Raw genomic sequence first — 15,224 nt, 5'->3', positions numbered from 1 at the left:
TAGATTATTGTGGACTGTCACAAACCTCAAACTCATTTCAAGATAAAGTGTACTTGTTATGCTTTAACTTGCTGCTCTCCATCTTGGTTTTTAATATAAATATGATTGTATAAAAAATAAATAGGCTAGTTAAATTAGTATTGACAAATGTTGTGTGGTTGAGTGTCTTTTTGTCTATTGATGACCATAAATTTTTTTGTATTATATACATACATACATGCCTACATACATACATATATATGTATGTATGTATATGTATTTTAATTGGGATATAATTTAGCCTATCAATGGAATAAGAACGTAAAGAAAAAAAATGTATCAGTAGAACAACAGAAACAACACTTCTTGTTTAACTGGTCAGACTGTTCATCTGTGAATGGCTGAGAAGGAAAAGTAACGATTACGGAAGTAGACTATGAGAGCATTTTGGTCTTTTGCTGTTATGCTTCTTCTGCGATACTGTGTTCAGTGAGTGGCAGTTTTAATATTTATCCACTCCGAACCAACCCTTATTTGTGATAGCAAAGATACTCTCGGCTCCTGGCAGAGGTGAGTTTCATTATTGTAGCATAGTCATCTGAATGTAATAGCCTATGCTCTTTTATATTTCGGGCTGAAATTTGTAATACCCCTCTGCTATGTTGATGTATTTGTCAACAATAGCGTGCACAGACGGGCAAGGAAAGGAAATCGTTTAGGAGACTCCCTCATTAAAAATGGGTTTGGATTGAAAGGGCACTTGAATAAGACCTAAAGGACAGCGATTAAATTTCTATAGCCTATAATATACATATATTTTATCTTACAATGGTATGTTATAGCCTATTGTTAAAATAATAAAAAAGATCGGTTTCTTAAGAATTCGACATTCCCTATCCAAAACCCCATTCCGTAATTTGTGTAAAATATAGGCCTAACATTAAAAATAATTTATTTGATGGATTGTAATTACATGATAACTGAAAATAATAGAAAAACAACAGCAAAAAATATTTCTAAATATTAATTCTTAATCGTATTTAGTTCTTGCCAGAAGTAGTCTTTCAAATGACTTCGTGACCAAATACATGAGAAATATATTTTCACTCACTGAACACTAAATGAGCGCTTCAGAGTTTCGCTCTCCATCAAGCGATGTGTACTTTTTCAGTTCATCTCAATGGACGCACAGCGCACCTGTATGTGACGCTCTGTGAACTCTGTGTGAAGGCGCTTTGCTGATAGCGCTGTTTCCTCACACATGCAAAGACAGAGAGCGAGAGTCTTACCACGCTGAATCGACGCGCTACATGTAAACTATATTCTTTGTTGTATTTTCCTGGCAAAATAATTGAGTTAATTTAGAATTATTCAGCTTTTTAGAACAAGCAGGAGGTATGCCGGTTTCTCCTGTAGTGGGCGGAGCTAACATGCAAATTTGCATACTTTATTTGCTCTGTTTAATTCTGTTAAACCTTACTACCTATATGCAATAACCGTGGTTTACAGTGAACTTATAACAGCTAAGGGGCATTGTTAGGCACGACGCGAAGCAAACCGTGGCTTCTTGGGGCTTATTGCTTATAATGCTTACAAGAATAGGCTACATCCTAAAATATAATTAAAAGTATTTTTAGCATTAAGCTACAATAGAAAATGTATGTAATTATTAATGTATTTGCTTACCCACTTTAAACCATCATCGAGTGCTTGTAATAACTTCGTGATCTATAGTTGATTTTGATTAATAAGCAGACACATGCACTCTTTTTATGTTTAATAATATAATAATAATATTTGTCATAAACATCCTTTATTGCTGTAAAAATAACATGAGTTGCATACAAAACACATACAGAAAATATATCATCATAATCATGTCTATTTACTTTCATATTTAATGTGTAGAAAAGAGTGAACCCACTTTGACTCGTACCCGGGATAGCTACTCTTCTTCTGTGATTGTTTACACTGGTTTTCGAAACAGCACCACCACTCTTGCCTTTTTGTGCAACAGCAGCTGATCCTGTCACGTAATTTTACATTTTTGCTAGTTTCTTGGCTAAAATCTTATTGGACTTCCTGAAAATAAACTGAAAAGATTTTCGCACACTTTTTCGTGCTCAGTGTGGAAAGGCCTTTAGACTTCTGTTTTCTGAAGATCTGATTGGTATGTGTGATGTGTGGGGTGTGAGACTGGGCTTTTCAAACCATCAGTAAAACACATTCAGATCTTCAGTCGGTTGTTAATTCTCCACAGACTGTGGGGGTGCTATCATGTACTTGATCTTCCTCAGTCTCTACTGACACTGGGTTGTTGGCTGAAAATCTGGTCTTTCAGCTTTTCAGAGTAGTTTTTTTTTTTTTTTTTGCCATTTTGATCTCCTTTGTTAGTGTCAGGATCATGGACTTTTAGTTTGTTTTGTTTCCCTCATGTTTTACTTGACCTAGTTTCTGTCATCCTTTGATTAGTTAATTTCGTTCACTTGTGTTAATTAATTATCCTCATTTGGTCTGTAAATTTAAGTTCATCTGTTACTCCTTTAGTCTGTCCAGTATTGATGTTGTTTTTCTGTGTTCCCGTTATGGATTATCTTATTCTTGGATTCTTTTAAACTCTTGTGTAGAAGGCCTTTGTCTTTGTTTGCCTTTCCTCTTCACGTTGGGTGATAGTTGGTCTATTTCTGGCCTGGTTATTCAAGATTTTATTCTCACCTCTGTAAGCATCCTTCTTGACATGACAAAGCTGCTTACGAGTTTCCCAGTAAACCGTGTTTTATGATTATTGAATGATAGGAATTTCCTGGTAGGAATGCACATATCCTCACAGAAACTGATTTATGAAGTTACAGTCTCTATGAGCTCATCCAGATTGGTGGCAGCAGCTTCAAAAACACTCCAATCATTGCAGTTAAAGCAGGCTTGTAAATCCAGCTCTGCTTCATTACTGCATCTCTTTACAGTCCTTATTACAGGTTTAGCTGATTTCAGTTTCTGCCTTGTATGAGAGATGAACTAGACAGGGCCCCAAAGATGCCGTTGGGACAGAGGTATGACATGTTAGTTAACGAATGACTAAACAAAGAACAAAAAAAAAAAAAAAAAGCAAAAGAATGGGAGAGCTCCACACCTGTCTTCTGGAATGCAGCATAAAATCCAGTCTTTAATTTGATTGCAACTTTGTTTTGATTGCATGCAAAAGCAGAACAAAGGGTGCTGCAGATCATCACCTAGTAATGGGAGTTCTTGAACGAGTTAAGGCCACAGGCTGTAGGGATAAAGAATGTGGTGTGTTTCATATTACAAAACGACAAAAGGTCTGTTTTTGGTTCCAATTGCAACTACAAAGCAATTATGTATGAACCATTACTGTGGGACGGCATGTTACAATAGCCCTCAGCACTGCAAACATATAGTAATGGTAGGAATATAGGGTTAATATCGCTGCAAATGACACTAGTCTAGTTCAAATATCTCTGTGTGGTTGCAAATTTAGTTGCTCTCTGAACAAACTGTACATTTCCACCGAGCTAAGTTAAATCATTCTGGCGCAACAGAAAGAAATTCTAATTTATAATTTTTTTTTCAAACTATAATATGCCATTGTCAGCTATCGATAGAACAAACAGATAAAGCCACAAGCCACTGGGAGAGTCATTGTCGTAGGAGTTGATCAGATCATTGATAACACTGTACTATTGTGGAAAGCTATATCAGTAACAGAAAATTTGTGTATTTGATCAGCTTTTTTCTGATTTGAGAATGACATTTTGGAATGTAAAACAACAGGCCTATATTATGCAATTATTTAATTAGGGAAATATAAATAAGAAGCAAATAAATATTAATAATAATAATAAACAAACAGAGTATTTTGTCTCTGATTATGTGCTATCAGGTTTTAAATCTCCACGGACTTGTGGATTTGACCTGAATGTCTACACTGAGAGTGAGCTGTGGTCTGTGACCTGTAGATGGCAGACCTGAGGTCCATTGATGCAATTTCCTTGAAGGTCTTGAAAGAATGTTCCTTGAAAATTCCTTAGTTGCTGTTCAAGGTATTAAAGCCCTGAAGACCAGAATAGCACAGGTGGCTTGCGTGCCAACCGTTCACTCCCACTTGTGTACACACAGCCACTGTTGTTTTCACTATGTAAATATTAGACTCTGCAGGCTTCATTGCAGTTCAAGGAAGGACAAAGGTTTTCACAGCCAGCTTACATTCATCAATTCAAGACTTCAAGAGTACAATAAGGCTGAGAAAGTAAAGTTCAATCAAGACCTGAACAACATAGGTAATCATGCACAGCAATTAAAAAAAGAGAAGCACTAAAAAAAACAGCAGACTGCTATGGATTCTTGATGGTGACATGCTAAGACAACATGATTAGCTTTTAATCGGCCACTAGCCTGTCACTGGAAACGGAAGTGAAACTTCTTGCTTAACTGGTCAGACCAGTCTTCTGTGAATGAATGAGAAGGAAATGTAACAGCTATTACACAAAAAAAAAAAAAAAAGGACAAGGGGACAATTATTTTACTTTTGGTATGTTTCGTTGTTTTATGCTGCTTCTGTGATATTTTGTTCGGTGAGTGGCAGTTTTAATATTTATTCACTCCAAAGCAACCCTTGTATGTAACAGAGATAATCGTGCGCGTACGGCTTCTGGCAGAGGTGAGTTTTATTATTGAAACTTACTCATCTGAATGACATATTCATGCTCTTGTAACTATAGTGAAAAAAATTTGTAACAAGCCTCTGCTATGTTAAGGGAGTCTCTCTCAGGTGAAATCGCGTTTCGATCGGAGGGGCACTTCAATAAGACACATTACCATTAGACAGCAGGATGTTTTGCATTGCAACGTTGTAACCAGACGTGTATGGAAAGTCGCTACAGATGACAAAACAACATCTTACACTAGCTTTAAATAGTTTACTAGTCTTAGCTGGGTTCCCTGCCTGGTGTTTGAGCCCTTTAAGACCAGATTGAGCAAAGAACAGTTAAACGAGGCTGTGGATGGTCTAAAACAGGGGTCTCCTGCAGAGTTCAGCTCCAACTTGCCTCAACACACCTGCTGAGAAGTTTCTAGTATGCCTCGTAAGAGCTTGATTAGCTGGTTCAGGTGTGTCTAATGGAGATGGAGCTACATTCCACAGGAAAACTAGATAACAGAACCGAGTTTGGTCACATCTGGTCTAAACCATTTAAGACCAGCAAAAAAAATGCTTAGGGTGGTTTACTTTAGGCAGGTTTTTTATTTATTTTTATTTTCTCAACTGGAATGTAAAAGAAATATAGGCTATACGGTATGAAAAGAGCCTGTGACTGAGGCCATTTATAATAATTTAAATAATTAAACTGAATATATTAAAAAAGAAAATTGTGTCATTATGACTATAAATGAAATGTTGTTTTTTTTTGACTGCAAATTAATTGTTTTTCACCTTGTTTTTCTGTTTGTATTTTCTTCTAGAGACCAAACACTTATTCATCATTTACGTATATATATCTCTTTCTCAAAACAGATAAAGGACTATATTAAAAAACCTCACTGATATATATGCATATATAAAAAAACACTTGAGAATAAAATCAATTTATAAGCTGATTAAAAAAAAGTACTTTGGACATCATAGCCATGGAGAGGAAGTCATGCTCATCCATGCTTCTGTGTTTACTAGTACTTGTGATCATGGGCTTGGTTGGATATATTCACTTTAAAAAGGAATTGGTGAACACACTAACAAATGAAGTAGAGTTCTCAGAAGCAGGGGTGAGAGAAAAAGATCTGGATGTAGATAACTACGGTTTAGAGGTTGAACACACACAGAAGGAAATTGACAACGCAGACAAGGAGGTCAAGGAACTTCAGGATGAGGTCGGGAAACTGAACTCTGCCAAGGAGGAGAAGGACAAAGAAGTTAAAGCATGCCAGGATTCAGTGGTGGGTGGAAAAAAAACTGGTGCATTAAAAATGTGCAAAATTGCATGTTATTTATAAGACATATGACAATATGGTGTAGTGTTTTAAAGTATTTTCATATTGTTTGACATGGGCTGTGCAAAGCGATGGGAGCCCAACAATTGTATACCCAGCACCACCAGCCATTTCAAACAGTGGTTAAAGGGAATAATTAAATCATTGGAAAAGAGCAGTTTTATATATGTAATAATTTATCTGGTTGTTTTGTTTTGGTATCTGCTTTGGCTAATTCTAAAGAAACACGGCATGCTAAGACTAGAGGCGGTGTTTTATGGAACAAATGCTGCAGTTTAGCTCTATTCTAATTTCTAATTTCTTAATTTTGTGTTGTGTTTCATAGGCGGGGTTGAATAATGATGTCGCAGCCATGGAGAAGGAGAAGAGTGACATTGATGGTATATTTAACTGTGTTTCGCAAGGAAGCCCCAAATTATTATATTAACTGAAAATGAAGCCAGCTAAATATCTTCATGTAAAGAGACCCACTTCTACTGTGTGAAAAACTGTTATGTGATAGTTAGATATTATCATGTTGACTTCTTGAGCATCAGTAAATGTAAAACTTTAGTATACTTTAGGTTATAAAAAAACTACCCATGAAAAGGATGCAAACAAAGACCGAGAAGAAGAAAAGAGATGCTTATAGTTCTCTCTCTTGATGTTTTAAGGTAAAAAGACAAAATGGAATGAAGATATTAATGGCCTGAATCAGAAGCTCAAGGACCAAAGTCCAGTCTGTGCCTATCTGAAAATCTCTGAAGAAGTCCTCAAGAAAGAGCCTACCATAAAGTGAGTTTTCAAAGAATGTCTTTCTTCTGATTAGATATAAATGTATTCATGATACGAAAACTTGTCGACAACATAAATCTTGATTGATATTGAGCTCACAGTTTGAATTCAATTTAATGTCTGTATTTTCTTTGTTTGTTACAGGGAACTTTGTTCTCAAATTAATACTGTAGTACAAGGATAACGGAAAGAAAAGCAGCAGTCTGAATTCAAGACAGCATTCTACAACATGACTAAACAGATTATCTAATTGAAAAAGTCTTTTCTCAAGGAAAAGTCTAATCAGATTAGTTTAATTTGTAACTGGGTAGCAACCATTACACAGCTTTTGAAATTGTGAATTTCTACATTCCCACAAGGAAGTGGACCATCTGCATTTCTACACTAACACTTATGATGTAACCTTAAGAATGGTTTTATAAATAAACATATCGATCCTGTATTATAAATTGTTTACTGCTATGGTAAAACTATAGAGAATCTACACAGAAAGCTGAAGACTACATTATTTTGCGGTCAGTTTTAATGTGGATCTTAAAAACCTTGGATGTAAAATGATAGCATGCCATACATTTTGATTAAATTTTTATTAAACATGATATTGCATCAATATAAATTTTGTAGGTTTGCATCTTCATCATTGCTTTGGGATTTGTAATTTTGAAGATTAAAAAAAACATTGCTGAGTGGATGCCATGATAGTGTTTATACTTGTCATATACTTTACATCACAATATGTTGCTTTATTGCACTATGGTATTACTTATTCCCTAAACTAAAACCCTTTTCCCTGTCTGTGTAAAGTATAACATTACAAATGACATTACAAATTTATAATGGAAAATGAACCAAAATAATATAAAAAATATAGCAAATATTCATTTTAGTTTGATTCTGATGCAGTAATCTAGGATAGCTTCACACAAGTGCAGCCGATGAACTGAGAGACACATGGAGAAGCTGTAATTAATAGTAACAACTTGGTAACAGAATATTTTCGGTGTGTGTGTGCTTTGGGTGAGGCCAAATTGCAACATCATGTTTCATGCCAAAGGGTGTTCGAGAGACTCTTTTCTTTTACATCACTTGAATAAAAGAAGTCCGCCACTGACTGGTTTCAGAGATATTAGAGGCTAATAACTTGCTTAAATTAACTTAATAGGCCTATATTCATTCCAACTACCAAAGTAAATATAAATTGTTACATATTTTAAAATGTTTTATATGCTGATGTTTGCATCTCTACCTCTCATTCTAACCACCTATTATTTGCTGCCATCTAATGTACAAGAACGAGAAAAGCCAGTGCGTTTTCATTGTGATGTGACAAACCACACCTGATAATCAACAAACGGAATGAATGTGTGATTGCTTCCTTTGGATGATTTTCTTAATCTCTGTCAGAAGGTTCCTTTTGTTGTTTCTGATGTTCAGTCCAGCTTTCTCCAGCAGTTCCTCGATCAGCTCACCGGAGTACGGACCTTGAAAGGTCGAATATTTATGCTTCATACGTTTAATTCCAGCTATTAAAACAGACATTTTAGAACATTTGTGAGCTTTCGTGTTTGGCTTTTATGCATGGCATGATTTTAAAATTCTATTGATATGTATTACTGTATAGTCATTTAAACATTATTAGATATAGAAATTATTATTATTAAACAATGAACAATCATTAAGCAGCAGCTGGACATTACCTTTATCATCACAATTCACAATATTGAAAAGAGGAATATGAATCACAGCTGGTGCATTGTGGCCTTCAAACACATAAAAGTCCTTTGGAGCAGATTTCTCTTCTTTTGACATTGGAGGAACTTCAGGGAAGTCAATGTGTAGTCTTTTGCACGCTTGAGCAGTTTCTGTTAGTGACTATGAATTTAAACAGCATTATTGGAAGGAATATTATTAGTAAATGGGTTAATAAGAAAAAACAGTCCTCTGTTAATTCACCTCAAATGGGTCATTTTCACTGAAATCAAGTGAAACGATGAGGTCAATGTGTCTCTCTCTCCTCAGCAATGGTAAAAAAGGTGAGTTGATGGCAATCCCAGCATCAACATATTTCCTTGTTGTATCTCGACAGACAGTAGGAGAAACCTCTGCCGCTGGGATGATGATAAAATGCTTTAAAATTCATTTTCATTTAATTCAGTTACGATATAAGGGATAAAACTTCCACTCTAAACCTTAAATCTATTAGTACAGCAAGTTTATGGCCATTTAGAAATGTGATGCCAGTATTACAAAACTCAATGTGCACTCAAATTTGGAATTAGATTTAGAATCTACTGTTTTTATTTATTAAAGAATTATTTTACTCACCTGTCATGTTGTGCAGAAAATTATATGTTGTGCCCCAGATCCAGCAAACTACTAACTCAATGCATTTAGCAATGATTTCCCATATCCTACTGCCTATATTAAGAGAATGATTGCAAAACATAATGGGTCCCTTTCTTCTTATCAGCATAAGAAAATAATTAATTAAGATGGCTTTTCTTACTCCTCTAAACACAATATCAATTGTACAATTAAATGACAGAATAGATTACAAGTAAAGTGGGTTTTGAGTCCCAGACTATGCATAAAAGAAAAACTCACATGTCAGATTCCAGGATGTCTGCAGGTCACATATATATAGTGTGTATTCCTTAACGTTCTCCTTGTTGATTTCTTTTGAGATGGTGAACAAGTTCTCAAGTTCATCTTGCGGCAGATTTACTGAAACATATAACATAATTAGATCATGCACTGAATAGCACACATCACCTGCAGTCTTCATTCAGGTGACAAAATGTGTGATCTTAAAGCAGCCTGTTATTACACTGTAAAAAATTTAATGAGCTAATTACTTTAAAAAAAAATTAAGGTAATAATATTACACATAATATTTTTGAGTAGTTTTTCAGGCTTGATTTTTTAAAATGGAATCTACCTGAATAAATCATGTGAAATCTCCTAAATTAATTAATTTATGACACAATGAGTTTAATATAGTTAGGGAAATGTGCTCATTTATTTTAAGTTGATTCTCAAAAGTCTGTGATTTTGAGTCAGGTCTGCTTGTATATTGTTATTTTATACAGTTACAAGACTGTATACAGCAAAACAGCAAAAGAAGCAAAATACTTGAGATATACTGGAAAGTACTGCACTAGCACCAGCAAAGCTACTTATCATTAAACAAGGCGTTATGCTTTAGAAGAGTAGTATCCATAACCATAAGCTCTACTCTTCTGCACAATGGTAACAATTTCACTGTGCAATGAAACTTCAGTGTAACAGAAACTCTTACAAATGTCAAACATAACTGAACATTAAACAATACTAGATGCTTCCTTTCACTCAAAAACATTAAATAACATTTAATAAGGTTAAGTTTACTCTCCATATCCAGCCATGCTGGGAACTAACTATGCAAAATTCAGCTAATCCTCTTAAAATAAATAGGCAGCCTTCTTTCCCTAATTATTTTAGTTTAATCAGTTCCCCAATTCAAACACCAAGTCTCCTTTAAAAAAATGAAGAAAACACATCTCTTGGTTTTATTAGTAAAAAAGTCCTCAACATTTTCTATACAACACTGAATCACAATTTCTTTAATGAAATACACACATTATTTTTAATTATCACCTTATTTTTTTTTTATGAAAATTAAAAGACCCATTATTAATGTTTTTTGCTTAGCTTTTTTCATGCTTAGTTTAAATATATCAGGAATGTGATGGATACCTCTCAGTAAGTCGTTCAAGATTGTAATATTGGTTGAAGGATCCTCCTCTCTTAAAACCAGACGATTCACTTCCACAAGATTCAAAAGCAGTTGGCCAGCCTCGTCCCCATGTGGAGCGCTGAGGGAACCAATGTCTGTTTGTGTTACGCCTGAAGACGCATAGTCACCCATCGTGTCTAACTCACCTGAAATTAAGTCTGAAAAGAACAGGTATCTTTATATTTTGGCCATTACAGCAATAAATTATGCTTTAAAGTATATTAAAATAAAACAGAATAATTTATAGTTTTTAATATGCATCCGTTATTTCTGATTATATAATAAAAACAAACTTACCTTTGATTAAATTGATCAGTTCCTCTAGTATTTTCTCAATGCTAGCAAGACCACTACCACAGAGACCTGCAAAAAAAAAAAATTCAGCAACCGACAAAATAGTCTGATGAACAGGAGATGAAGTAAAAGACATATCGTTTCAGTTCACCTTGTAGGAACATCATGTCCATCTCGGGCTGGTCTTTTATTTGAACCCCTTTGTCAAACTGACTTCCGAAACTGGACGTATCTACAAAGGCCCCGGTGATGGAGTAGCCAGTCTCATGTGGCGTGATCTCAACAAACGTATCTATGACAGAACTCTGTAAGTCACAGGCACAGTATACACACACATACAACACACAAACATACTGATATTACCTGCATCTAGTTTATCCTTATGGCTCTGCTTATCAATCACAGTGAAGATGGGATAAGGATCTTTTGTGCTCTGTTTGCTTCTCAGGTCAGAGAAAGTTTGCTCATCTATCTGTAGAAAAAACAATTAGTTCAAATACTTACATATAGTGTGTGTGTGTGTGTGTGTGTGTGTGGATATATATACATTCAGTGAAGAGACATTACATTTATCGAAAGTGACGGAAAATATATTTACATGGTTACCAAATAAATTCTATTCATTTCTAATAAATGCTCTTCTTTATATTCATCAAAAAATCCTGAAACAAATCCACACTCAAGAAATGTTTCTTGAGCAGCAAATCAGTATATTTGTATGATTTAGGATCATGTGACACCTAAGACTGGAGCAATGTCTAGTGAAAATTCAGCTTTGCTATCACAGGAATGAATTACATTAAAGTAATTACCAGTTATCTGAAATTGTAATAATATTCCACAACATTTTTTTTATTGTATATTTGATCAAATAAATGCAGCTTCAGTGAGCTATATATTATTTATACAGTATAATATATAATGTTGATTTGTGATGTGTCTTGTAATGATGCCGTAGTGCTTAAATTATGCAAACAAGATTACCGCTCTCACCTCTTTCACAATCATGGTTATAACTAGCGCTGCCCAGAAGTCTGTCAGACTGAAGTTGTCTTTTTCTCTGTAGTATTTTTCGAGTTTTTTAAATTTTTCCTTCAAACGGATTCTTCCACCAAGTTTATTTTTAATGTCTTCTTTCACTTTTTCCAGCTTGCTGGACCAATCAGGCTCTTTGTATAAAGACACCATGCACCTTATGAAGAAAATAAGGTTCAGCATGTGTTTATATTCAGCCGCATGTGATTTCATGTGTTTGTTCACTTACCAGGTCGATCCAGAGAGTCCAGCAAGATACAGCACGCAGTCCAACAGATCATCTTGAAACAGTGCAAGCAGTGATCCCAGCAAACCCACCATCGCTCTTTCACTTCCTCCTGAAGCCACCAGCGCGATGTTGGGCATCTTTTCCTGTAAAGAGTAAACACTAGGACTATATTAAAAATGCCCCCTCTTCTGTGAGGAGATCAGTCATCAAAGAATGAATTTGGCTTTGTCAAGATAACCTGCCCAAAACCCTTCCAAGAAAGGCATTTCCCATCAACAGAACTGCTCTTTATATTCACACTTGATTGTCAGGGTTTCAACATTATGTAATTATGTTTTATATAATTCATTCCGGTTCATCTAAAGGTTCAGGATGAAATAAAACACTAATTTATCACTTTTTTACTAACAATAAAATGAGTTTTAATGGCTTACAAATTGCAGAATGAATTAGTCTGGGAACAGCTGGAATACATTTACCAGGCTACAGTGGATCTCATGTCTTTTAAGACACTCCAGAGCTGATTCTCTCCTGCTGGTCACATGGTGCTTCTCAGCCTCGTTCAGTGAATGTCCCATTCTCACTTTACTGCTGCAGAAAATTACCAGGGACAGAAAAGACTGTTCACAAAATGTTCCAAACAACTCCATCATATAATATATTAAACTTAAATGAATTATAACGCATGTCCTGTGACACTGCATGATCAAAAAGGAGCAATATGATTTCACTGGTATCTAAAATATAACAAATATTACCATCCACTTTGATTTTCTTCCGACATCTGTAAAAATGATATTGTTTAAATGTTATGAATATTCAGAAATAATTTTGATTTGTTCGGAAATGTATGCTGACTTTTTGCCAGCATCGCTTAAGTATGTTTTTCTAGTCTCAAAGCAAGAAATCTTCTAAATGCAACATTTTAGTGAAAAAAGGTAACACTTTAGAATAAGGTTCCATTAATGTATTAATTAACATGAACAAACAATAAACAACACATTTATTACAGTATTTATTAATCTTTGTTAATGTTAATGTTTCATTTAGTAATGAAAATACAGTTATTCATTGTTAGTTCATGCTAATTCAGTGCATTAACTATTGTTAAAAAACATGAATAATGCATTAGTAAATGTTGGTAATTAACATTAACTAAGATTAATAAATTACTGTAGAAGGATTGTTCTTACTTAGCTCATGTTAAATAAAGTAGTTAACTAACATTTACGAATGGAACCTTATTCTAAAGTGTTACCAAAAAAAAAAAAAACATATTTAGAAACCAAACTGAAAGTGGTTTTTATTTTTAAAAATCAGTTTTAAAGGCACTTACCATTGCTGCCAGCTGTCGAGGTTTACAAACCAAACTTGAAACTCTTTATCGAGGAAAAAGGGAACAGGAGATATAAGACCAAGCAGAACAGGATTGACTTCTTAAAACAGTGGTTTTCAAATCTACACGAGACTTGCATTGAGTAAAACAGAACGCAATCGAAAATTCTGAACAGATTTTTTAAATAATTTGTCGTGTAGTTTGATGTGAAAGGATTAATATTTTGTACAGCATTCTAAAGTTTGGAATAAACAAAAATACTGTATTACTTTTATCAAATAAATGCAGCCTTTTTGTGTCTAAGAGACTTTCAAAAATGTTAGATATTTTACTGAGCTAATGCTTTTGAATGGTAGTGTACTTTATTAAAGGTTACAAAAGTTCCACACTTTTCTAAAACTGTTATATGTTATGCTTCTAATTAGCATAAAGAGTTTGTAGAAAGAAAGGTTAGTATGAATGTGTGTGAACAACAATATACTGTGAAGCAGGCGTGCTTGCATTAGCAGCGTTGTAAAGATTGAGACAAGACAGACAATAAAAAAACAATTAAATACACACAATCTTGTCTTCCCAAACATCTCTTTACACTCGGGTTATCTGAAGCCCCTGAACTAATAAGTTCATCCTCATCTCACTGCCATATATATCAGTAAACATCCAAAGAATATAACAGATTTTCATATACACCAATGAATGACAAAGAAATACATTGAGTCAGACACAGAGGTTGCAAGAGCGATCAATGACGTCAAATACACTGCAGGCATGTTTGCATGTGTGTGCATGTGTATGGAACACACAACAGCATGTTATCTGTGTGCATGCAGACAATACCGTGTGTACAGATGCTGTTTGACACACTCATGCAGACTCAGACAGTGACGTCAACCCTGTCCAGTGAGTGACCTCTCCCATATCAAGTCAAATACCATCAGCATATAAATGATAATGTGACCTCTGACCTCTACCTCTGAAAAGGCAATGTACGAGGTACTGATAAACCAGATGCAGACACTTTTGTTACAATTATGTAACCACTGAAAAAGCCTTATCTAAATGAAGAAAATACATTTAACTTGTGCAGTATTGTAACAAGACTTATTTAGAGTACAGATGTGTTTCTGAAGCTAATGTAGTTTTAATATGATAAAATAAAATATAAAAAGTTACATGAATACAAATATGCAATGTTTTTTAAGGCAATTTACTCAATTCATTTGTCAATTAAGGTTGTAAAAATACATAATATAATTATAATATAATATGGAAAACTTAGTAATTTATGCAATTTAGGTTCACTCATCTTATCAGCAGTAAAACATTCTGTGTGCATAGAAAGAAAGAAAAGAGTGAGGATAAAGATAAATGACAGAGTGGGGGAGTGGTGAAGATGCGATGAGAGAAATGCAGGTATATAAAGCTGCTGTATGACAGAGCATCAGGGAGAACACAGGAACACATTTCCAGACAGAGATCACCAAACGAGGGAAAAAGGAAGAACCCTGAAAGGTAAGAAACTGATTTGTTTTCCTTTTTATATCATCTCTTTAGCGATGTGACGCTAAAATGATAACCAACTTTCAAAAGAATTTTATTAAGAGCATAATATGTGAAACAATATTATTAATAATAAACTTTATTTCTATAGCACCTTTAATACACTCTCAGAAAAAATGTGTAAAAAAATGTTCTTCTATGGGCACAACAGCTTGTCACAATTCCCAAAGAACACTTTTTATGTTTCATAATAGCACCATAAAAGTACATAATACTACCTAAAGGGTTCTTATTACTACTCT

General features: G+C 34.5%; 1 protein-coding gene across 1 annotated transcript; it reads right to left on the bottom strand.

The window, feature by feature from the left end:
* Positions 1-7,499: 7,499 nt before the first annotated feature.
* On the bottom strand, positions 7,500-13,070 carry LOC127935032 (cytosolic phospholipase A2 gamma). The gene is made up of 13 exons (XM_052532612.1): positions 12,845-13,070; positions 12,566-12,677; positions 12,087-12,229; positions 11,816-12,014; positions 11,186-11,294; positions 10,974-11,114; positions 10,826-10,891; positions 10,489-10,686; positions 9,358-9,477; positions 9,079-9,171; positions 8,707-8,861; positions 8,451-8,625; positions 7,500-8,276 (listed from the first exon to the last, which is right to left on the bottom strand). Exons 1-13 carry the CDS (start codon positions 12,868-12,870, stop codon positions 8,098-8,100), a joined length of 1,716 nt encoding a protein of 571 aa, XP_052388572.1. The 5' UTR covers positions 12,871-13,070; the 3' UTR covers positions 7,500-8,097.
* Between the last annotated feature and the right edge of the window lie 2,154 nt (positions 13,071-15,224).

The sequence above is a fragment of the Carassius gibelio genome, chromosome A19, assembly GCF_023724105.1.
Source record: "Carassius gibelio isolate Cgi1373 ecotype wild population from Czech Republic chromosome A19, carGib1.2-hapl.c, whole genome shotgun sequence".
NCBI lineage: Eukaryota > Metazoa > Chordata > Actinopteri > Cypriniformes > Cyprinidae > Carassius > Carassius gibelio.
Note: the sequence above shows the minus strand (reverse complement) of the source record. Positions and strands in the feature narration are given on the sequence as shown.

What these genes read in the sequence shown, in the direction of transcription:
- LOC127935032 (XM_052532612.1), bottom strand. Translation starts at nt 12,870, where the DNA reads ATGTCGGAAGAAAATCAAAGTGGATG. An exon ending in ATGAGATCCACTGTAGCCTG is followed by an intron (nt 12,230 to 12,565) that starts GTAAATGTATTC and finishes TACTCTTTACAG; the next exon opens with GAAAAGATGCCCAACATCGC. An exon ending in GGACTCTCTGGATCGACCTG is followed by an intron (nt 12,015 to 12,086) that starts GTAAGTGAACAA and finishes TTTCTTCATAAG; the next exon opens with GTGCATGGTGTCTTTATACA.